Here is a 25,240-nt window from a genome sequence, read left to right on the forward strand (position 1 = left end):
GTCACTTCTAGACAATCTGAATCTAAATCCTTACAATCATAGGGAAGCCCCCCATCCTTAGGGGCCTCCAGGATCAACACTGGTGTCCACTGGGAGCTGGGACAAGCACCCTAGTGAACTTTGGGTCCCTCTCTCAGCATGAAAGTATAAACTGGGGCTCATCACAAGAGCTGTTTCTGTCTGCTTGTGGGGGTTCTCAGGGAAGCTATTAGAGAAGATTCCCAAGTGTGTATTTAAAAAAAAATTATTCAGTTTTTAAAAAGTGTGTGTGTGTGTGTGTGTAAGTCAGTTTTTTTTTTTTTTTCTTTCCATCATGTGGGTTCCAGGGATTGAACTTAGATTGCCAGGCTCAAAAACAAGTGCCTTTACACTGAGCAGTCTCTCTGACCTGACATGTTTTTTTAAAATTATTACTGTTGTTGTTGTTAAAGTTCCCATGCTTGCCTTGGCAATACATATACTTAAATTGGAACGATACAGAGATTAAGATGTCCCTGCTCAAGGATGACAAGAGAACATATTAAAGGGGAAAAACAAAAAACAAAAAACAAAACAAACAAACAAAAAAAAACCCAAAAAACCTCGCCTATGTGACTGTGTTAACTTGTCCCAGGGAGCGCTTAGAGGACCTAAGCCGCCTCACAGCAGCCAGGCCCCTTTAAGGCCCTTCCTTATCGCGGAGGCGGAACCGGAAGCGCGAGGACGCCGTGCCCAACATGGCGGCCGCCTGGCCCGCGGGTCGGGCTTCCCCAGCGGTGGGGCCTCCGGGCCTCCTCCGCACTCTGTGGCTCGTGACGGTCGCCGCGGGACATTGTGGGACTGCTGCCTCTGGCGCTGTCGGGGGCGAGGAGACGCCCAAGTGTGAGGACCTCAGAGTGGGACAATATCCTCCGGAAAGCCGCCATTCTCGGGCGGTCAGCAGGACTCAGGGCTGTGGGATGGGGACCGTGTACTCCGCTGTGGCCCTAGTGACCAAGGGACCCCGGGAGGTGAGGAGAGCAGTGGGGACGAAGGGTGAGCACCGTGTGCTTTCCCTGGACAGACCAGGGGTTGACACTTCCCTTTTCCGATTGACCATGTATTCTACTCAAACACAAACAACCAGGCTTTGTCCCAAATACTAGAAATGTAAAAATTGTTAGACGCGTCCCTGAAAGTTTGCAGGTGTTGACGGAGACAAGTAATTACTAGTGAGCCAATACATATTTCTCGTTTGTCATTAACGTAACATATATCACCTACAGCCATCGTCAGATGGACTGCCACCAGACAACCGACTGCTTCACTTTGATTTTAGACGAATGTTTTAAAATTAGAGATCCTCTTGGATGTTTTAAAATGTAATATTTGTATTAATTCTTTGTGAAAATTTCACCCAGTGTGTTTTGGTCATATTCACACCGACTTTTCAACCTCTTACTCCTTCCACTACCTCTTAACCTCGCCCCCACCACACACACTTAAAAAACCCTAACAGAATCTGAGTCAGGTTTGTGCTACTCATATCCTCGGTGGTGTGGGGTAACCCACTGAAGCATGGTTGCCTTACCTGGGACTTAAAACTATGACTCTTTAACTTAGAAGCCATCAACTGGCAATAGTTGGGGGGTGGGGCTTTTGAATGAGCAAATAATTCAAGTCTAAAACATACTAATAACAGTGACCCCTAACTTAAAGGAACGTTTATGGCAGTTTAATTAGCATAGCAGTTTCATTGGGTGTTTATGTACAGATGAGAAATATGATTTAGTATTAGGTAAATTGTTTTTATTACAATAGCATGCTGCCCAGTCGGTTGTCTGGTAAAATGCCTGTTATACTCAAATAGCTACATCTGAGCAAAACTTTGAGTACTGACACAATGCCTCAATGCTCTGTGTACACATAACCAAACCTTCAGAAACAAGAAAATTCTGTAGCATTTGTGCGTTACAGAAAGCATCTGTTAGATTTTCACAGACTACCTCTAATTTACTTAGCCAATCCTATCATGCAGGGAGCTTGTTTATTTTTTTTAAGACTTATTTATTTATTTTATATATGGTAGAACACTGTATCTGTCTTCAGACACACCAGAAAAGGGCATCAGATCCCATTACAGATGGTTGTGAGCCACCATGTGGTTGCTGGAAATTGAACTCAGGACCTCTGGAAGAGCAGACAGAGCTCTTAACCGCTGAGCCATCTCTCCAGCCCCATGTAGGGAGTTTCTGACATACTGAGTTTAGCATTGTCTTAGGAAAGACAAGAATGTCCTAACAAGTATTTGAGCTGATTATGAGCTGTTGAACTCTGATGACAACTGAACATTGTCTTAATGGCCTAACTAAAGAGACCTTTTCAGAAGTGATTCTGAAGTCCAAATAAGGGCCAACCTGTGACTGAAGTCATCTTGTATGTACCATACTTATTCCATTGGAGTGTGAACCACACAATCTTTAGACAATAAAACTTACATTCTTACTATTTTGGCATCTATTTCAATAACTTAAGATCCTATTGGAGATGCTGACCATAGGGATAACAAATACAACAACGGATGCAAAGTATCTCAGCTTTGAGCCAGGAGATCAGATTTGTTTGCCTCTCAATTACATGACTGGATAAGCCACCCAAACTTAAAAGCTCAGCTTGTGCTTCTGTGACTTAGGAATAGCAATATCTCCCTCATCTGTTTGTGTTACGTGAATTTAAGTGTGAATTAGTTGAATCCAGAGCTCTGGAAGCTGATTTGTTTTTAATCTTAAAATAATTTGTTGAAGAGTTTTAGTTTGATTGTTGCATTCTGTTAATTCTCTGATATTCTTTGAAGATGGCATTATCGCTAGAACATTTGATAGAAATTTATCTTTTATGTCTTCTATATAATAGTTTAGTTTTAACTATTATCTAGGCAACACTAAAAGTGTATTTAGGTATTTTGTTTTGTTTTGTTTTGAAATAGGGTCTCTACATAGCCCTGGTAAACCTGGAACTCATTTTGTAGACACTGACCTTGAATTCAAGAGAGATCTACCTGCCTTTGCCTCCCAAGTGGTACATGCACCACCGTACCAGGTTTAAAACTGTAATTGTATCTGTGTTTGTTGATTAGTACAAACTCAAAGCCTCTCTGTACATGTGAATCAATAGGAGTATATAAGACATTTAAAACATAGTATTTTATGCTAGAAATATAATTCAAATTTCCTTAACTTTTTAAACATATATTTGTAAAGAACCAAAAATAAATGATGCTACTCAAGAACCAGTTAATTGTACAAACTACACGGCTCATGGTAAGATTTCCAGAATCAAGTCTTTAAAATATTTTGTAAGATTTTACCTATTTCATGTAACAGTGTATAAGTCCAAAGGGCAATTAATAAATTTGTTTTATGTTGCGTTAAATAATATTGGTCAGTTTTTAGACTAATTTAGATGTGGAAACTGATTCAGAAGTGTCAACATTTAATTAGTTCAGTTTGTTAATTAACTAATTATACCAGAGTTGTGTAACTTCAGAAACAATTTTTCTTAATTAATCTGGGATTTTTTAAAATGCTCATTTGTTTTACAGCATTAAAATCTGTTATATAGATCATGTTTTTAAATTTTTATTTAAGTTTCTGTTTAACTGGTTTATGATAGCATAACTTGTATATATCAGTTGTATGATGTGTGTGTGTGTGTAATACGGTAGTTAGAATGTCTATATTTATCTCTTTAAATATTTCCAGCCTTCTGCTTCCCAAGCCTTGTTATAGAGATAGAAATATAGTTAGTTAAGGTTTTACTTCTTTTAAGACAGGGTGTCACCGTGTCAGCTTTGAAGTCACAGATCTCCCTGCCTCTTCCTCCGTGGTGCTAGGATTAAAGGTGTGCACTACATGTTCTCTTAGTCACTGTGCCTTCGCTGTGACGAGGCCCCATGGCTAGGGCAAATATCATAAAAGACTTTCGTTGGGGGCTTGCTTACAGTTTCAGAAGTGTAGTTCATTATCATCATGGAGGGGAGCTGAGAGCAACATTTGGAGCCACAGGCTTGGAGCAAGACTTGTATCTAGAGTAGGCTTTCGAAACCTCAAGTCCTACCCCAGTGACATACTTCTTCCAACAAGTCTACATCTCCTTTTTAAACAGTGTTGATTCCTGATGACTGAGCATTTTTTCTTTAAACCACCACACATGCCCAGTTAGTTAGGACCTTCATTCTTCATTTTCTTATATTTTAAAAAATGTTATGTGTGTGTGAGTAGAGGTATAAGCATTGTGTGCATGCAGGAGACTGGAGTCAGAAGAAGCATTGGATCCCCTAGAACTGGAGTTACCAGTGGATGTAGGCGCTGGGGATGTGCAATACACATGTGCAGAGGTCAGGAAAGCTACAATCATCAGTTCCTGCCTTTTACCCTGCTCTCAGGCATCAAGCTCAGGGCGACAAGATTGGCAGCAAATGTGCTCACTCACCAAGCCATCTGCCCACCCTTGGACAAGTGTGTTTAATTACTGGGAAAGAACTTGAAGATGAATGTGGCAGTGCACACCTACAGTCCCAGCACCAGGGTGGCTTAGACAGGAAGATCACAAGTTCAAGACCATTGTGGTCTATACAGTGAATCTGAAGTCAGCCTGGGTTCTATAATGAGAGAGTTATAGGGCATGAAGCTTTTCAGTAAATTACACAGAACTGTATCACCCATATGATACAGTTGAAATGTGGATTCCAGTATATACTACCTGCAAAAAAGTATAGTAAAGGTTTTATATATGCATCGACTATCAAAATATGTTAGAAGTGCCTTGATAGTGAATTGCACCTTATTCTAATGATCGAGGGGAGGGAAGTGTGTATTTTAAGTATGTATAAGGCTAGGTGAAATTTAGTATGAATGCTTTCTGTCTTAATTACTATGGCTGTGAGGAAACACGGTGACCAGGAAACTCATAAAATAAGCATTTAATTTAGGGGTGTGGAGCATACTTACAATTTCAGAGGCTTGGTCCGTCATCATGGCAGGGAGCATGGGGGCACATGGGCAGAGAGAACTAGGTCTAGCAGAGGGTTTTGGAACCTCACAGCCCACCCCCAGCACTTGGGAAGGAGAGGCAGATGAATATTTGAGTTCAGCCTGGCCCACAGAGCAAGTTCTAGGACAGCCAGGGCTACACAGAGAATCCTACTCTCCTAGTGTCATCTTAACTTGATAAGTCTACCAAGAACCTATTTCCAAACAACGTACCATTTTTAAGGCATAATTCAGTTTATAATAAATGCTATTATATATATATATATATATATATTTTTTGCCTAACTTGGAAGTAAGTTTTTAAAAAGTTTTACAGAAGAGCTTGTTCTCAGATGACGAGGAACATCAAATTCTTCTGTCTTTTTAATTTTATTTTAAAGAGTACTGTATCACTGTAATCTTAATGCGGTATTTGGTATTCTTGGAATTACATATTTTTGCAGCTATTTAAATTCATAATCAAAAAAATTTAAATAAATACTTAGGAATGAATAATAAGAGCAAAACTGAAGCCAGTCAGTTCCAAGAAAGCTTTCTGAATCCCAGACAGGGTCTGGGCAGTAGAGACTGGTCTTGAGTTGCTGTGTAGCCAAGAGGCTGACTGGACTTCTGATCTCTCTCCCTCTACCTCCTCAGTGCTGGGGCTGCAGGCATGCGCTACCTTGTTGGCTTTATTATCATTGGTACTTCCGTAGTGGGGGACTGTTGTGCACTGTGGGGTGTCTAATAGTATGTGTGGCCACAATCCCCCATGCTGAAGTAGCCCTCCAGTGGTAATAACAAAATGCCTCCAAGAATTACCTGATGTCTTCTGGGGACCCAAATCACCCTGATTAAGAATTATTGACCTCAGCCAGACATGATGGCTCACGCAGTCCTACTACTTGGAGCCTGAGGCAGGATGATGAGTTTGGCTGGAAATTGATGCCCTGTCTCAGGAAACAAAGAGCAAAGGGCAAAAAAATGTACTGATCTGTCCATTTGTGGTGCCAGTGCTTTATAGTTCCAGCACTCACAGCCTGAGGCAGGACTGTTGGAGGCCAGCCTGTGCTCCAGACAGAGCTCCAGTGTTCTCCTTTGCTCTCACTGTCTTGGAAGAATCTGTCCAGGGCCCTCCAGTGCCAGCCAAGTATTTCAATGCTGACTACATTCCTTGCCCTTTGTATACATTAGCACTGTGTCAACCTCGCTGTATGTCTTGAGTCATAGTGAAAGCAGCTATGTGAAAAAACAATTGTTAAAGATTATTTTAAAGATTTATTTATTTATTATATATAAGTACACTGTAGCTGTCCTCAGGCACACCAGAAGAGGGCATCAGATCTCATTATAGATGGTTGTGAGCCACCATGTGGTTGCTGGGATTTGAACTCAGGACCTCTGGAAGAGCAGTCAGTGTTCCTAACCACTGAGCCATCTTTCCAACCCCCTTGTTAAAGTTTTTATTGAAAGCTTTTATATAATCTGTATCCTTTGTATTATGATTCAGAACAAGTCACTCCAGTGGGGCATAGGTGAACTGGTGTGTTCTCTTCTGGTTGGATCATAATAACTATAAAGGTCTGGCTTTAACTACAAGGAGTCTCAATTATGTTCTCTTTTAAGTGTAGTATTCTGAGTACTCCTTTACTTTTTCTCTTCCCACTTACTCTATGTAATAGTTTTCAACTGAATTGAATTTGTGTGTTTTATCTTACATGCCACCTTGTTTTAGGTTTTTAAAGTGTATTAAAGTAAAGTTTATGGATTGTATGGTTTGAGGAGTCCAGTGGATGTGAGCCTCATGTAGAGTTTCTTTGTTTTGTTTTGTTTTGGTTTTTTGACAATTTTCATGTACTACTCTGCCCTACAAAACAAAACAAAAACTGATTTGTTGGAAACCTTAGAATAGTTACAAACCAAACAGAAAATATATTCCTTTCATAATAAAACCATCAGGTCTCTGTGTGTATTTTATTACACAAAGTTCTGTGTCTAGCATTTTCAGAAAGAAAAATCCCATGATTGTTGATGCTAAATATAGAAGTAAGTATTTTCTAAAACTATCCTAAAAGTATTAGTACTTTTAATATTTACTGAGAGGGCTTACTCAGGAGTAGAGTGTGCATGCACATAGATACTGAAGGAGAAAATGGTCTTTTGGATTAGCATGGTATCACATGTCTTTAATCCCAGCTCTTGGGATTGGAGATGGAGAAATGATGGGCTTCTAGGTAAACTTGCCACATGCAAATGAGTTGGAGGCCAGCATGGGCTACATGAGACCTGGTCCCAAACAAAGAAACACAATGTGTTGAGTACCTACTAATGCTATAGACTTTGTGGCCCATACTTTCATATATTTAATCACAATGGCCCTAGGATGCAGGTGATGTTAGTGTTATTTCTACCTACTGGGAGATCAAGGGCTGAAAGAGATAAAAATAACCCAAATAAGGTCATCCTTGCTTCTAAATTCTTCTTACGCCATAAAGCTGTAAAGAAGCTTTACTTTTAGGACGGTGTCTGTCTGCACAAAGTGAAATCTGTGCTGATTATTTATATATATTGTGCCTTGGGTTATAAGTGTAGATTTATATTGCTAAATGCTGAAATAACACCATACCCCCATATATATATACATATATGTATGTATGTATGTATGTATGTATGTATGTATGTATGTATGTGTACATCAGGTGGTAAAATACCAAATAATGAAAGTTATTTTGGCTCCCAGTTTCAGGGGACACGGTAGTGGCAGGAAAGGTGTGACGGCAGGAGCAGGCGTCAGCAGAACATGCTGTCAGGAAGCAGCGCGACTGCTGCTGTCCATCTCACTCTCTCCTTTATATTTTGTCTACCACCTGGCCTAACAAGTGATAACATCCAGATTTAGGATGGGTCTTCCCTAACTAGGTTAACTTTAATTCAGATAATTTCTCAGATATGCACAGAGGCAGGATCCCGAACTAGATGGGCCATGAGCACATCTAAAACAGTATAGCAATATTCGTATTATTGTGTGAAGAGAACAGTATCACATTTATCTTCTATATAAATGTATCTCATATATATAATGGAATTCTTTAACTTCCTGTCTAAATTAAAAGTCTTCTGTCAGATATTATAACGGGAGGTAGTTTGTTATAGTATTATAGGTTCTTTTGTGCTTTGCCAGTCTTATAAAAAAATTAACTTTTCTGTCTTTAGTTCAATGTTTTCCAGCACCCAACATAACTTGTAAGGATTTGAGTGGAAATGAAACACATTTTACTGGAAATGAAGTTGGTTTTCTCAAGCCCATATCTTGCCGAAATGTGTAAGTACTTTACTGAAAATTAAAATGTTGTATCTTGATGTCATGGAGTGAACAATAATGAGATGTTATGGGAAGTCCTGCAAGTATAATATGTGTATCTTCTTGCTGATGTCAGACAACCATCTATTTTAAGTTTATAGATACAGTTCATTAGGCAGGAGCTGGGTTAACTTGTGAGGTAATAAAGAATAGAAATTGGGGGGCTGGAGAGATGGTTCAGCAGTTAAGAGAACTGAGTGCTCTTCCAGAGGTCCTGAGTCCAATTCCCATCAATCACATGGTGGCTCATGTAATGGAATCCTATGTCCTCTCTCTTCTGGTGTGTCTGAAGATAGCTACAGTGTACTCATATATATATATATGTATATGTATATATATATGTATATATATATATAGTAAGTAAATTAAAAAGAATAGAAATTGACGCAGGCCTTGTAAAGTAAGTTGATATTACCAAATGAGTTATACATAAAATATTTTTCAAAATACAAATGCAAATGAACATTTATATATTGTATCAGAAAAAAAACAGTATTGTTAATTGTACACTGTGTTAGTTACTTTTCTCACTGCTGTGACAAAGTACCATACAAAAGCAACTTATAAAGAAGGGTTGTTTTCCCTCACAGGTAGAAGGGTACAGGGCATCACAGCAAGGACAGCATGGTGGAGGAGCTCCAGGCAGCTGCTTTCTGTGTGTTGGTGGTCACGAAGCAGTGAGCGATGAAGCTGGGCTCAGTTTACTCTAGTCTTTTTATTCACTCTAGAACCCCAGCCTGTGGAATGTGCTGTCCACAGTTAGGGTGGGTTCTCATACTCTAACCCAGCCTAGAGGTTCCATATCCTGTCAAGTTGACAGTATTAAGTATCCCATAATGTTTCATTCTTTGTAATAGATGAACAATAACATTAGGCAGAATTCAGAAGTTAGATGAGTGTGGGGTAATAAAGGAATGGTCTCTAGAGAATGTTTTGGTTTGTTTATTTTCCTGTTAGGAAGCTTACATTCAGTTTTTCTGTTGTGAACTAAAGATATGTTTACTTTTCCTACCTTTCACTTCTGTATGTTAAAACTATAAATGGTTGTATTTTATTTGGTGGTATATTTTACAGTCATATTAAGAAATAAATAATATTTGGACTTTTTTATAACTTTTTTCAGAATCCTTAGAAAGAATTAGCAATGTAAAAATTGCTGAAAGGAATCCCTTTCTAGTACTTAGGTATTGTTTATTCAATTTTTAAATTATACATTGGTACCTTATCGATTACAAATGACAAAAAATAATATTAAGTTCTGGTGTATGAGAAAGATTTCATGGCCCTTAATATAACTAAGAAAACACATCTGTGAGAAACCTCCTCTCTCAGATTGCCAGTCACAGTAACTGTTCTCGCTACTTAGTTTCAAGTTAGTCTGAATTTTACTACAGAGTCTCGGGGTAGATTAAGCTGAGAGAGACCAGGCTTTGCTAACTGTGGTTATAAAGCACTGATGTCAGCTTTAATAATACAATCATTAAGGAAAAGACACTCCAGTCTACCAGCCAATCCTTTCCCCTCACAGTAAAATCAACAGATCCCAAATACAAGTTTGTGATGAGCATTGTATGAGACCATGGAAGTCCATTGGTAGTGTAATGTAAGAGTGCACACCCAGCATGTCTTGCTGTGTCTCATTCCCTTTATCAGGATGCACAGTATGTATGCAGCAACAGGCCAGCTGGGAATAGGCTCACTGGTAAACTGCTGGGTATTCCCTTCTCATTGACATGGCTTTTTCCTACGCTTGCTGGCATGGTTTTGAAACTATATAATACTAATTCTTATTAAAATTCCATTTCCGTATTACAGATAGCTACTCTGTAATCTAGTCTTCAGAAAGGGAAGTCTAGTGACCACATCTATTAATCACTAAGTCACTCAGCTATTTATACTGGTCATCTGAGTTAGCTGGAGCAGGCCAAACTGCTGTAAATGTCAGTAGTTCAGCACAGTAGGAATTACTTTTCATGAATGATGTGGTCTGGTTTGGGAGGCCGTAGAGTTCTAGGTTATGATGTGAGCAGGTGCTGGTGGTTTCACAGACATGCAGCACCCAGCATCTCCATCACCACATCAGCTTCCTCTAGAGTCCTTTCCATTCCCAGATGGGAGAGAGGAGAGGGAGCCTTTTTAAATATATTTAAGGATGAAATCCAGAAATAGCACATACTTGGCCTTCTTCCCATTGACCAAAACACAGTTGTAGCTGCGCTCGATTGCAGGGCCAGCTAGGAAATGAGGTTGAGGTATCTGGAAAATTAGAAATGGTTTGGTGAATAGCTGGGCATGTCTGCCATTCCAGGTGGTTCTTCAGCATGGACTGCATACACAACTAATTGCTGTTGTAGTTCATTCCCTTTACCCAACAAACTTTTGAATAATTGTTTCTACAATATTTACTCATTAACTTTAACTTTCTGAGTAGAACCATAATGGAATTTACCAGCAATACCTGCTTCTTTATCAAATGTTTTTTACAGAGTATATTAAAATCATTCTACAACATTGGCTATTTTTTAAATGCTTTCTTTTCTTGGTTTCTCACATTAACTCAAATAAGAATCCCTTTATTACTGTGCCTTGGCTTCTTTTTAAAAGATTTATTCTACATCTTTTTCTGTGTGTCTGTGTTGTGTGTGTGTGTGTGTGTGTGTGTGTGTGTGTGTGTGTACATTTGAGTATCTGTGGAGGCCAGAAGCATTGGATCCCCTGGAATAGAATCCCAGGTGGCTGTGAGATGCCTGACGTGGGTACAATCTGCAGTGCTAGTGTTGTTCCTTTCCTAAGTTAACATATTAGGAAATTGTAATATGTTCAACATACTCAGAATCTGATGCCTCTCAGCACTTTTGCTGTTACTCAGACAAGCCATTGCTGCTTCTCACCTGAGCATTGAAAAGCATTAAACACTTTATCTTCATGCTTAAATTTGAATTTGTTAGCAGATATTCAGCTCCCAGACTCCACGAACAGGACAGTGTATATTTCACATACCACTGTTTGGGGTTTTGCTTTGTTATTTAATTTGGCTTAATGTGGCAGACATAAAGAGGCTTAAGTGTGTATGTGAGATTTAGTTTTTCTTTTGTATTTTGATGGGATAATATTGAAAAGAACTTGCCATAAGCGTCTGCCATGTTCCTATCCTGAACCCTAGAAAACTTTACCTTCAGGGCACCTCAGCCCGGGGTAGTCAGCTGAAGCAGGTGCCGCCATGTTGAACTGTATTGAACCACAGCCAGGCTGCCCGTATAGTTGTGAGCATAACGGCTTGTTAGTAGGCCATCAAGTGTGGAGCTTGCTTTATGATATGCTTGTGACATTAGTTGACAGATACTCCATTACTGTCTGTTTTGGTGTAAGGACCACAGGATTTGAAAGTGTAAAGCAGATCCTGTCACAGCGTAAGTCCTTGGAAGTGCCAGTTGGAGTGTCAGTGGTGTTAGCAGCACCAGCAATGCTCTTGTCTCACTGGAGCCACTCCTGCTCCTCAGTTTGCCTCTGCCATGCAGACCTTCGTCCACCCCAGCCCATCAGGGTCCTGCTTTGCACTGGCCGCGGCTTCTCTCAGGGACTAACACAGCATCCTACTTAATCAGATCACGGAACCCCAGCATTCTGGACTTTGTTTATCCTCTAACATTCTGGATTTGACCAATATCTGCACTACCTTTTTTTGTTTCATATTATCTGTAACTTTGTAACAAAGTAGACAATTATATTTTAAAGCATGTTTGGATTGTTCCTATTGCCACTAGAGTGGAAGTCTCTGAGGGACAGAGGTCTGTGTTGCTTTGTTAAGCAACATCTGATGCTTGGCATTCACTGTATACGCTCAGCTCAGCTTAGTGTTACTTACATAGCCTCCAAAGATAATGAGTGAACAGTCGAGTGAGCGCCTGGATAAATAAGAAATAACTCAGATTTGTTCCTTCAATGCTCATGTGTTGACGAAGCATGGCTGTGACACTGAGGTCTCACTTCCATGCAGGAACGGCTATTCCTACAAAGTGGCAGTTGCGTTATCTCTTTTTTTGGGATGGCTGGGAGCAGATCGATTTTACCTCGGATATCCTGCCTTAGGTGAGTATCCTTCACCCAAATATGAAAAAAAGAAAATCCTTGTGAAACTTGTGTAGAGTTTGTTTTAAATGAGCATTTGCCTATGGTTTAAATCTCTCCATGTACAAGATTTGTGTGAGTTGCATAAGTATCTTTTTCTCTGAGTTTATAGTATGCAGTTCTGCAGGTCAACCAAAGCAGGTAATGTTGGCTTTTCCTGAGTAGTCTCTTTTTGGAAATCCACTTCAGAGTGAAGGCTTATCACTTGACTGTTATGTTAAGCTAGGTCTGCAGTGCCTGTCTCGTAAGTGTTCGCAAGCTCCTTTGTGTGAACATAGCAGAATGTTATTAATCATGTCAGGGGTTGGCTCTCTCCCATGAGATGCTCTGAAGTTGGGTAGTCTTTGGTTGGCCATTTCCTCAATCTCTGTTCCATCTTTATCCCTGCGCTTCCTGTAAACAGGACATAGTCTGGGTTGATGAGTTTGTGGGTGGGTTGGTGCCCCCTCTCTCCACTGGGGGGGTCCTGCCTGGCCTCCATACCTTCTACAGCTAGGTATCTCAGCTAGGGTTACCACAAAAGAGTCCCAGGAGTCTTCTCCATTACAGAGCCATTTCTGTTTTCTCTGCCCAGATCCCCATACCTGAACTCCACCCCGTCCCTACCTTTTCTCCTCAGTTATTCCTGCCACCTGCTTCAGATGTCTATTTTATTTTTCCTTCTGAATGAAATTCAAGATCCTCTGTTGGTCAACTTCTAATTTTCTATATTGATTTTGTGTATCTTAGGCTGGCCTTGAACTCTTGATCTTCCTATTCCAGTGTGAGCCACCACAGTCTTGATTTTGACTAAACAGAAGCTTTAAAAGGTCTAGGATGAATTATATGCATTTGAGGTACTAGTAGTCAAGTTTTGAAATTCCTTACTTTTCTTGGAAATTTTTTTGTGGTTTGATAGTGTAGATTTTGAACTTTCTACTCTGCTCATGTGTTTTGTCTGGTCAGATCAACAAGGGGCTTTGTGACTGAAAGGTCTGCAGCTCTGGGGTGCTGAGGCTCTGCCTGTGCTGCTGGCCAGGCACATGGCCAGGCTCCTCATACTATAGAGTATATAATAGTTTGGTAGAAAACTAGAATCATTTTAAGTGTTTATGAGACGTTCTAGACTAAACTATTTTCCGTATGTTTTCCTAGGCTTGTTAAAGTTTTGCACCGTAGGATTTTGCGGAATTGGGAGCCTAATTGATTTCATTCTTATTTCAATGCAGGTAAGTTTCAGTCTTCACAGTCGGTGAGGAGTTTGGTGGTCTGCTGGTGGATGTGACACTTAGACACATTGGGAAATAAATGCTTTACAGCTTTTCTGCAGATGCTGGGCCTGAGTGGTTGCACTTCCAGTAAACATTTCTCAAAAGTAGCTTTAAAAGCCATAGCATACTTGCTTTAAAAGGGACTGCATGTTCAGAAATGACTGTAAATATGGGTTAGAGTGAGCTACAGATTTCCTTACTGAGGAATTTTCTGATTTTATGACATATTCTGTAACGAGTCTCTAAGGTGGGTTGCAGTGAATTCTCCGACTTGCCATCTATTGGCCTGATAGTCATGATAGCTTGTTAATCACTGGAAGAGGATACGTTGGTGAGACTCTGGCATACATACCAACATGCTGGGGGCACAAGTCAGGGGTTTTGTTTTGTTTTTGAAGTGCACAGAGACTCTATGAATTACACTCTGCAAATGACAGAAGTTGTAATCTAGCTGATTTACTGGATATAGGACAAAGGAACGTATGGGTACTTTGCATGGTTTCTAGTCATGGGGATAGCCTCAAGCAAAACCAAATCCATATAGATTCTATGTTCTCGATCGCCTCACCTTCTCATGCTGCAGTGGGTATGGTGAGTCGTCCAGTTTATGAGACGCTGTCCTTAAGCACTTAAAAGTGCCACCAGATGTCTTCTGTTAAATACCGAACGGGTTGTCATTACTTGTGAACCGTCTTCAGTTAGAAGCAGGGATGGCTGTTGGCAGATGGCACTTCGGCAAGCGTGTGCCTAGTGTCCTGAGTGCGAGTGTTGGCTGTGCTTGTCATTGAGTGCTGCTCTGTCCTCTCACTCAGCATTGCTGCCCCTCGGCTCTGGCTGCTTGGAGCAGATAAAAGTCAAACAAGGAAAATACTCGTTTTTAAAGTTAGACTTTTCCTGCCTTACACACAAGCACATGCCTAGTCAGACTCCTGTCTCCTTCAACTGTAGACAGGTGAATGCATGAAGAGCCAAAGGCTTCTATGCTCAGAGATGTAAGGATGGACTGTTCGTTTTAAATGAAGATGAAATGAATTTATGTTTTGTTGGTATTGTTCAAATTAAAATATCCAAAGTTCAACACACCTTGTTTGTTTTCAAAAGAATATTACATGGCATAGGCTAGCTGTGAACTCCTGATCTTCTTGCTTCTGCCTCTAGAGGTGGAAGAGAAAACAACTCCTACAAGTTTTCCTCTGATTTCTACACATGAATGGCACACATACTCACACCTGCCCTCTAGTCCTACCCACAAAATAAGTCTAAGTAAAAATAAATGACTTCTCTACAGTAGGTCTGATGCTATCGTTTACACAGGCTTAGTGAGCAAGTTCTCGGGTATAATCCGTTGAGTTCTTTCCTAGAGGACTTCCAATCTAGCTATCCCAAGAGAGGTTTGGTAATAGGTTCTACTTTTTAACGAATATTTTCCTAGGAACCAAGGCTTTAAATAAAAAGAGCTTGATTTCTGAATCAGATAGTGGCTCATGCCTGTAATCCCAGCACTTGGGAGGTTGGGTCAGCAGTTTGAGGCCAGCCTGAGCTACACAGTAAGTTCAGGACAGTTTGTCTCAAACAACCAAAAAATGTTGATTTCATGTTGAATAATTTTAAAATTTTGCTAAAATGTTACAGATCCTAGGCTTTTCCGTTTATCTTAGAACATAAGTGATGTAAAGCTGTGGTTCCCTTTGGGAACCTGTTCTCCGAAGTGCTACAATGACTGCACCCTTGACTAAGTCTGCCAGTGCTGAGTGGTGCTCGTGTGGGAGGGGAGGGCAGCGCAGAAAAGCTAAGGCTGAGTATCAAGTCTGTCCATGTGCTCTTGTGTCATTCATCGAATCTTCCTGTCATTTATGGGAGGAACCATTGGAAAACTGAGGTGACTGATGATGTGTGCCGCTCCTGCTCTGACTGTTAGGTAGCTTTCAGTTCACTTACCCTGCGGGGACGTTTAGTGGCTTAGTGACAAATGTTTAAAATGGTCTGACTAATCCCTAGGCTGTGTTTTCCTCAGGAGACATCATAATGAGTGCTACTACTTAAAGAATAATATTTATATCAGTCATTTAGATTTAAATGATCAGTTGTTAAAAGCAACAAAGTCAAGTGGGTCAAATCTGTAAATTTTGTATTGAGTAAACATTCTGATTCAATTCAGATGTGACCCTGATAAGATGATTCTGATGCCCTTATATAAAAATAAACTTGCAGAGGAGTCAGTACGGACACAGTAGAATTCAGCTTGTCCAGGGGTCAGGATGGACAGAGCTGCATGGTTGACATCTGATTGTAGACAGCTGACAGTTACTTTGCCACTAGCATAATAGCTCCCTTGGAGGTGATTTGATCTGGTAAGTGTTTTGTTCTGTCAGCGTTAATGTTTGCAGTCTTTTTATGGAGAAAGTTAGAAGTAGTAAAGAGGTATGTTGGCTCATGACTGCGATCTTAGTACTCAAGGGATTGAGGCAAAACGATCTTGAGCTGAGGCTAAGCAGGGTTATGTACTGGATCTCAGACAGCCTGGGCTACATTGTGGAACAAAACAAAACAAACATGTAAACAAACGATAAAACCCAAAGTGTGTGTAATGGCGCACTTGTTTAATCTTAGCACTTGAGAGGTTGAGGCCAAGTTCTAGGTCAGTCGGGGCCACATGAGACCCTGCTCAGAAAAAGAAAAAGAAAAAGCAACTAATGCATATCTATTCAGCTTTTGTCTTCCAGAACTGTAAACATCTGCTGCCTCACAGTGTTTGCAGTTATTTATTAGAGCAGCTAGAAGAAACTGCAGGGTTTGAGCTTTATGGCTTTATGGCTTTCTACTTAGGAGACATTAGTGTGTGTTATAGAAAGTTCTTAATTTCAATTTTTTAATTCAGTTTTTTACATTTGTGTGTGTGTGTCTGTCTATGTGTATGTACATGCAAGAACATATCATGACATGTAGAGGTCAGAGGACAATTCTGTGGAGTTGGATCTTCCATTGTAGGCTCCAAGGAGCTCTTGCTGGCTGAGTAGGCAGCAAATGCATTTTATCCATTGAGTCATCTCAGTGACCCAGAAGTGACCCTTAGAGTGTGTTGGCCCCTTGTTCACCTGACTGTATGACAAAGAACTTTGAAGAACCAACATTAATAACTCAAGGGAAGATAAGTGCTTTGTAACAGGATTTCTCAGTTATGCACAGCACCGAGCCACATTCATGTCCACATGAGCCCTGCCTTCCGACAAGTCAGAGGCTGACACAGTGTGAAGCTCCTGGGCTGGGAGAAGTGTCATCAATCTTCTGTCACCTACTTCTCACTTTCCTGTATGTCTCTTCAATGAGTAAATGCAATTATCAGGAAAAATAGTACAGGAAGAAAGGTCTAGCAAAAGGCTCAGTTCCAGTCTGCTCACAGACTTCCAGATACGTTCTTACAGTGTTATTTGACCCCTTTCCACTAGCTAAGCTTTACTGTTTTGTTTTCTCAATAAAGTCTCGGACTATGTCGCCTTATAATTATCTATTCTTCTCTTAGCTTAATGTTCCTGGTAATTCCTCATGACCCTAGCTGCAAAAAAGTCACAGATGCATTAATTTTTACTTAAATTTATACATAGCATCCATAAATGTCAGACAAGTTAATTTAATCTTTAGGATTAAGTCAGCATGCATAGCAGCAGCTGACACACATAGCATCTGGCTGTGTAAGCATCAGCTAATCCACTAGAGAAGCGCCTGTTGGCAGTGATGGTGTCAGATCACTCTTACGTGCTGATAGTCTGTGCCTTCCTGGAATAGGGTAGGAATCAAGTATTTGTTGAGTTTTTTGTTTTCGAGAAATGGATTCTGATATGTAGCCCAGGCTGGCTTCAAGTTCCTTAGTTCAGGCAGTTCAGTCCCTGTGTGCTCTCGCCTTAGCCCCCTCCCAGTATCTGGGCTACAGTTGCATAAATAAACTGCTACATCCAGCCTTTCTAGTCTTTGAGGCTGAAAGAACTGTGTTTATATTTTTTAAACTAGATTTCTTGTGTTTTTATCATTTAGACTTATTTATGTGTATGAGTGCTTTCCCAGAGTGTGTGTATATGTACCTCTTGTGTTTCTGCTGCTTATAGAAGATAGAAGCGAGTATCAGGTCCCTGGTGTAGGTTCTGGCAACCACAGCCAGGTCCTCTGCATGGGCGGCACCTGCTCTTAACTTCAGAGTCATCTCTTCAGTCCCTGTTTATTTGTTTTTGTAAAACAGTTTTTTTGTGTAGCTCAGGTTGACCTTGAACTTGTGATGATCCCCCTGCCTCCATTTCTCAAGTGCTAGGATTACAGTTTTGCATCACAACTCCTGGCTCTGAAATCACTTTTAAATGAGAAGTGTTCGTGACAGCTTTTTCTTATCCACTTGTATAACCCTTAGAAGAATATTTTTAAGCCTGTACCCTCTGCATATTTTTAAATTGACATTTAAGTTTTCCATCATAAATTTAAATAGTTGCATGGGATGTAATTTTAAATATTGACATGTTTAAATAAAACTGTTACATCAATTTTTAAATGTATCCAACAGACTATAAATACCACAAAATTTAAATGTCATCTACTTTATAAAGAAAGGAATAAACTCATCACAGACGGTAATAATTTTGTTTTTACTTAAAATATTAAATGGCTCTATGTAAAGGCTCTGGAAAATGAGATATATGTAAATGGCATGCAGGCTGACACACCCTTGGTAGGTAGACATGCTGCCTGGGCATTTGGAATGAGCCTGTTCCAGCCACTGCAGGCCCAGAGCATTTTTGCCAGGCTTCTGCATGGAAATGTCCCCATTACTCCCAGGACCAGGAAACTCTAGTAAACCGCCAGAAATGCCCTTAAAATACGATGTCGCTTTAAACACCTTGAAACAGCAGCCAACCCTAACTCACTGACAAATTTGAGGAAACTGCTTTCAACAAAGTTATCACCAAGCCCTGTATTGTGTGAGGTTCCTTGCTAGCACATCTTTTATTATAACAGTGATCTCAAGTGTTTCTGTCAGTTGCCTGTGCAGGCTCCTCATTCGGAGCTGCCCCATTCTGTGGAGGTGCCTCTGTAAATGCACACTAGCACCCATAGAGCCCTGAGATGTAAACGTGCAGGAAGCTACAGCCACATCACCCTGTTGTCACTGACCTGACGAAAGGACACCATGTGCTTCCGCATCCATGAAGTTTTCGTGTCCTATAAACTGCAGGGAATACTGCTGAAGCAACCAAAATACCAACATCAGGGCAGCTCAGCCTCACTGGCTTCTGCCAGTACTTTTCACCCTGCGTTTGAGTCTGAGGCAGTTGCTCACTGGGATTTCAGAGATAAACTCCCATGGCCCAAGGTCAGCGCAGGCCAGGGACTTTACAGCCGGAATCGAGACCAAAGCCAGAGTTCTGTATAAGTTAGTGTCAGCTGACCTACCAACCTCCAGGAGTCAAAAATACTCAGAAGGTTTCATACTCAGGGGCAGTCAGTTGTTACTGTAAGGTTTGGGGTAGCTCTGATGATAGCTTTTCAGATACTGCTTGGAGAAACGACCACAACAAAAGGAGACAGACAGAAAAATAGTGAAGCATGTCTGCTGGTGCCAGGCAGGTTAGTTTTACAGAGGGTTGATGCCCATAAACCTTCCTGACTTGGCAGAGTCTTGTTCACCAGTGCTAAGGCTACATTTATTGTTGTTATATATATGGAGGGAGGGCAGACGTCAGAGGACAAGTCGCTGGACCATGTGGCTTCCAGAGATCAGCCTTGGTAAAAAGCTTCTCTGTGCTTGCTGAGCCTCTCACTGGCCTGGAGATGTCTGTCTTAAATGATAATCTGTAGACTTTTGTTGCAGTAAATATTAAAATGGATTGTTTATCTCCTTATCGACCCCCTCGGTTTCACTCCACAGGCGCCGCTTTAGTGTGGAGCCAATTGCACGGACTCTGTCCCTCGGTCCGAGCTCCCTCTCCACCCGATCCCCTTCCCGGGCAGTGCGCTCCTCCTGCCCTGCTGCTTCTGCCCCAGTGTTTCTCTCCTCCACCGCCTGTCACAGCATTACTCCTGGTAACTTATCAAACAGGTTTACATATTAGATCAATTCACAAACCCTCTATCCATTATATCCAATAAACAAACATACAAACTGCTGTTCTATAAGAGATAAAAGACCTATAAAAGCCCTTAAAAATATTCAAATCTACCTAATGCCAATTACGGCCATCGAGATCCAGGTCTGCTGTCTCCAGCTCCATCTTTTTTTTTTCTTTTTTTTTAAAGATTTATTTATTTTATATAAGTACACTGTAGCTGTCTTCAGATATACCAGAAGAGGGCATCAGATGTCATCATAGATGGTTGTGAGCCACCATGTGGTTGCTGGGATTTGAACTCGGGGCCTCTGGAAGAACAGTCAGTGCTCTAACCACTGAGCCATCTCTCCAGTTCATCTCCAGCTCCATCTTGATCTCCTCTCTAATGTCTGCTCCTCTTCTGTTTTTCTATCTTTTCTCCACCTACCTCTCCACTATCCAATCATGCATCACATAAATCTACAGAATATTGTTAATTATACTGTTGTGGTTAACATTGGATAGATGATGTAGTGGGCATGTGTCTTGTTTAAATAAATGTATTTTAAAATTTATAATTATATGTGTATGATCATTTTGCCTGTTTAGATTGTGTATGTCTATGTATCATGTGCATTCAGTGCCTATGGCCCAAAGAGGGCATCCGATCCTTTAGTATGGAGTTATATGGTTGTGAGCCACTATGTGGATGTTTGGAGCCAGACTTGGGTCTTCTGTAGGATCAGTCAGTGTTCATACCTGCTGAGCCATCCCTCCAGCCCCAGCATGTGAATGATCTCTCAGCGTCTTCCCTTTGCAGTTTAGGTAGCTGTAGTCAATTGCACAACCATCTCATATCCTTCTGGGAGTCTGGCCTAGACACTCAGACTAGATTTTATGTACTTGGATGTGGTCATTATCTGTCCGTAGTCGTAAAGCACAGACATACCTGTGAAAGCTCTTCCCTGGAGTTGGTGTGTAAGCAGCTGAGGAGAGAAGAGTACTGGAAAAGGCTGAGGTCGGAACACATGGTTCTGCCATTGCCGGCCTGCAGGAGGACAGGAGAGCTGGGGAGGCCAGAGCAAGGGGCACACAGCTGAGAATTCTGACGGAATCCTGTCCTTGCAGCATTTCTTTTTATCCCGTGAGCCTCTGTCCACTTTACCTGCTTTGCTTTTTTTCTTAGACTTTTAAAAAAATATTTATTTTCTATTTATGAGTACACTTTAGCTGTCTTCAGACACCAGAAGAGGGCATCAGATCCCATTACAGAAGGTTGGGAGCCACCATGTGGTTGCTGGGATTTGAACTCAGGACCTCTGGAAGAGCAGTCAGTGCTCTTAACTGCTGAGCCATCTCTCCAGCCCATGTTTTTGTTTTTGTTTTTACGGGGGGTGGGGGAGGTGGGGGAGGTGGCAACCAAAATAATTTTATTGCTTACTTGCAAAGGTAAACTCAAAAATTTTCTTTTGTAAAGACAATAATTGAAAATTTTTATCTTTTCTAGATCGTTGGCCCTTCAGATGGAAGTAGTTACATCATAGACTATTATGGAGCCAGACTGACAAGGCTCAGCATTACTAATGAGACATTCAGAAAGACACAGTTGTTTCCATAGTGTTTAAAAGGAGGACCAGTAAGTGATGGGTGTCTCTCACCTTAGCTCTGTGTTTCTTGTGGACTTATGAGACGAAACGCCATGGGAAGGTTTGAGGGGTTATTTAGTGCTCCAAGCCGTATTTACTTTATCAGAAAGTTCAGGTCCACGTGTGTGGCGTCTCCAGTCCACTGAAAATGCCCCACTGCTCAAGTCCTAAGTGTTCTCTGCGGAGTCTCTGTTTCCACTGAACTATTAATAACAGAGACTATTATATGATGGTTATGGTGAGAGTGCTGTGTGTGCTTCTGTGTGAAGTACTTTCTCTCGTCCGTTTCTCTGGCCAACATGGCCTTTTGTTTGATTCTTGCATTGGTTTTGAGAAGGGTTTTGTTTGTTTTAAGGAACTAGGTTTTTGACACATAGTGCTCTTTAAGGACTTGAGTTTGGTTGGTCCAGAGCTGCAGGGTCCCCAACACCCTCTTCTGGACACCGCTGCACGCATAAACACACAATTAAAAATAGAAATCAACATTTAGATAGTCCTAAGTAAGAGGTTTTTGATTTTTCTAATTTGTACTTGTCCCTCCCTCCTCCTCTCTGAGTGTGTGTGAATGAATGAATACATGTGCTCACCATGGCAAACCTGGGGAAGTCTGTTCTCAACTCCTACCATGTACATTCTGTAGATCAGAGCCACATTGTCAGGCTTGTTGGTGAACATCTTTATCCACTGAGCCATCTCCTGCACCTTGTGACCTTTTTTATAGCATATAAACCACTCTCAGAGTAAGAAAAATGTACCGGCTAGATAAGTGTTTAAATGTCTACCATGGCTTGGCGCTAGCTCAGGGGTGGAGTGCTACCTAGCATGTAGAAGGCCTACATTGTATCCCCAGCTGAAAAGGGAAAGAATCAGAAATGTGTGTGTGTAACTTTATAAGAGCAATTTTTAAACCTTCTTTTTTTGTTGTTGTTGTTTTGTTTTAGGATCTGAGCTTCCCTGATTTCAATCAAGAGCCCTGTGTGTGGAATTCCAGATTTTCCTTTTCCTTTAGTATCACTTTATGGGTTCTAGATGATGTTTTGACGTGTGCTCAACCTTGATTTGTTGATTTAGTTAAAATATACTATTCCTAGATTTATTTAATACTCTCTTAAGATCAGTATACTACTTTTCGTGGGCTTCTGTCTCCATGAGACAGCTAGTCTGTCACTGTTACTGTTGTGTTACTGTCATGTCCCTTACACGTCACTTGTCATTTTTATTTGTGAAAAATAAAAAGATAACTTATTCACGTTTTATTGGCTTGTTATTAAGACCTTCATTCCTGAGTGGAGCTGCCGTCCTCGCCGCCGTCCTTCGAAAGCAGTTCATTCATGGTGTAAACACAGGGTTCATGCTCTCGGCCTGCAGGTCCTGTGTGCCCGCCACCCGAGATGCTGCAGCACTCAGCTCTCTGTTGCATCCTGGGACCTGAAGGTGGCCAGTGTGTGGGACTGTGAGGCCCATGGAGACTGCTGGTCTCTGAAGTGGGAACTATGTCCTTTTGCTTGGAGAGTGACAAACCAGCTGTAGAAGGCCTGATCTCGCTCACTGCAGTTACACTGGACACTGGCTGGACAGTGTGAGAGCCCCGGGTGACATGCTGGCATCTGAAGCAGCACCTGGCTTTCTTACCCATTAGAGGGGCTTTCAGAAGATGAAAATCTGTGACATTGGATCCTTTCAGTACTGCCCCAGTCTGCCTTTAGCAGTAGAAATGCCACCATGATGATGGCTCCCCAGGGCTAACCCTCATTCCTGACTGCTGTGCAGTATACGTGTAGTATAGTGCCATTTGTTTCACAGCAGTCTGAGATGAAAACGTCACTTTGATTCCTGGATGACAGTGTAGTCATTGACTTCACTGGATGGGAAAGAAAAGACTTTATTTTCTCTAAAAGACAGAATCTCATTGCCCAGGCTGGCCTTGAACTTACTCTATAGTCAAGGTCTCATACTCTGCCTCCACCCCCGAAGTGCCAGACGATTATATCCACCACCATACCCAGTGTGTGTGCTGCTAGTGATGAAACCCAGGTCTTCATGTATAGACAAGTAGGTAGTCTACCTACTGAGCTGCAGCCCTAGGCCCAGTGCCCATTCAAATATGCTGTACTGCAAGAGACAGCTGACTCTTTTCAGTGTAATTCCCAGGAGAAGAACACTTAATTTGTCTGGTTCTCTGTTGTGTTATATATGTAATATGTCAACAGATCTTCTCTTAGCTTTTACTGTTTGTTAGTTTTCCCTTTCACTGAGCATTATTCCATCATGACTGTTCATTGGTCTGTAAGAATGTTGTGTAATTATCTTTGTTTTTTAAAGTAGTGGCAGAGTTGTGAGGTGGATTAGCTCAGTCATTCTAGAAATTTCCTCCTCAGCCCTCAAGGATACGTGGAGCAGTTCCTTTCATCCTGCAGGAACATTGAGTGCTCTGCAGTGATTACAAATGCACCACCTTGGCCTGAAAGGGTCACTGCTGCTTCCATATCGTAATCTCAGCTTTTGCTTTTATCACAGAATGCCTACTCCTAAGTGATTTATAAGAAATGAAGTTATTTTCCCCCCTGTGCTGGAGGCTTGGTAATTGAGTATTGAGGTGCAGATATCTGGGGAGGACCTTCTTGCTGTACGGTGACATGTCACATGGCCGAGAAAGAGCAAGCAAATGAAGTAAAATCCCTTTCTCTTCCTAAAAAGCCACTGATCCTGTTGAGAGGGTCCCACCCTCCTGTAATCTCTGGCTTCCCCACCTGTGCCCCAGTTCCTGAATAATGACTCAGAGGCTTAGTTATTTATGAATAAATGCATAGGCCATAATCTTTGGGTCATTCCTGACTTGCTCATAAATTATAAAGCCCTTTAAGCCATTCTGTGTCTACCACACAGCTAGTTACCTCTCCTCAGTTGCATGCATCAGACTTCCTCAGAGTCAGGGCACATTTCCTGCCTCTGACTATCTCCCAGAGTTCCAGTCTCTCTACTAGAAGTCCCACCTCTGCTTCCTGCCTTTTGCTAAGTAGGCCATCACATTTATTGAGAGGTGATTCTTCTCACAGTACACAGAAAATTATCTCTACATCCTCCCAACTTCTGATGCCTTCTATAGCCCAAAGGTTCTACCCATGTGCTACCATCAGCATCTGAGTTTGGAGAACAAATTAAAGTGATAATACCACATAGGCCAACTACAGACCTGTGTAGAGGCGTCACAGGAAAGTTGTGGATCTGCAGCCCGCACTTCACAGGTCTACAAAAATGTAATATAAACTTGTGAGTATGGTTTGTTTTGCATAAAAAATTGTCTTCTTCCCTCCCTTCCAGGGCTGGGTATCCACTGGGTGCATGCTAAGTATGCTATGAGCTATATCCTTATGGCGTCCCCTTTATTTTAATCTAAATGCATAAGAGAATGTCAAGTAGTATATTTGTTAGGCATCCTGAGAATTAGAATCTGTTTTTGTTTCTTTTAGAAATTTTTTCTTTTATACTGAAGGCCATCTTCATGCACGTACACAGTGTACTTTGAGCATTTTCCCCGACAACCACTGCCTTCCCCCACTTCCCTCCCATTAGTTTCCTTCTTTCCTTTAGATGAGTGGTCCTCAACCTTCCTAATGCTGTGACCCTTTAATACAGTTCCTCATGTTGTGATGACCCTAGCCATAAAATTGTTTCCATTGCTACTTCATAACTGTAATTTTGCTACTGCTATGAATAGTAATGTAGGCATCTGTCTTCTGATACTATTAGGCCAGCCCTGTGGAAGAGCCCTTCGGCCTGCCACTGGAGGACTCAGGAC

General features: G+C 41.2%; 1 protein-coding gene across 2 annotated transcripts; it reads left to right on the plus strand.

The window, feature by feature from the left end:
* The first annotated feature begins 707 nt into the window (after window positions 1–707).
* On the plus strand, window positions 708–22,686 carry TM2D1 (TM2 domain containing 1). 2 transcript variants are annotated; one of them, XM_080920765.1, is made up of 7 exons: window positions 708–883; window positions 3,205–3,278; window positions 8,202–8,310; window positions 12,347–12,438; window positions 13,612–13,685; window positions 21,303–21,431; window positions 22,383–22,498. In XM_080920765.1, exons 1-6 carry the CDS (start codon window positions 717–719, stop codon window positions 21,411–21,413), a joined length of 627 nt encoding a protein of 208 aa, XP_080776891.1. In that variant the 5' UTR covers window positions 708–716; the 3' UTR covers window positions 21,414–21,431; window positions 22,383–22,498. The 2 variants fall into 2 exon arrangements, with proteins under 2 accessions (XP_080776891.1, XP_080776890.1); XM_080920764.1 differs by lacking the exon at window positions 21,303–21,431 and having other exon boundaries at window positions 22,383–22,686.
* Window positions 22,687–25,240: the final 2,554 nt, after the last annotated feature.

The sequence above is a fragment of the Micromys minutus genome, assembly GCF_963924665.1.
Source record: "Micromys minutus genome assembly, chromosome: 9".
NCBI classification, from domain to species: Eukaryota; Metazoa; Chordata; class Mammalia; order Rodentia; family Muridae; genus Micromys; species Micromys minutus.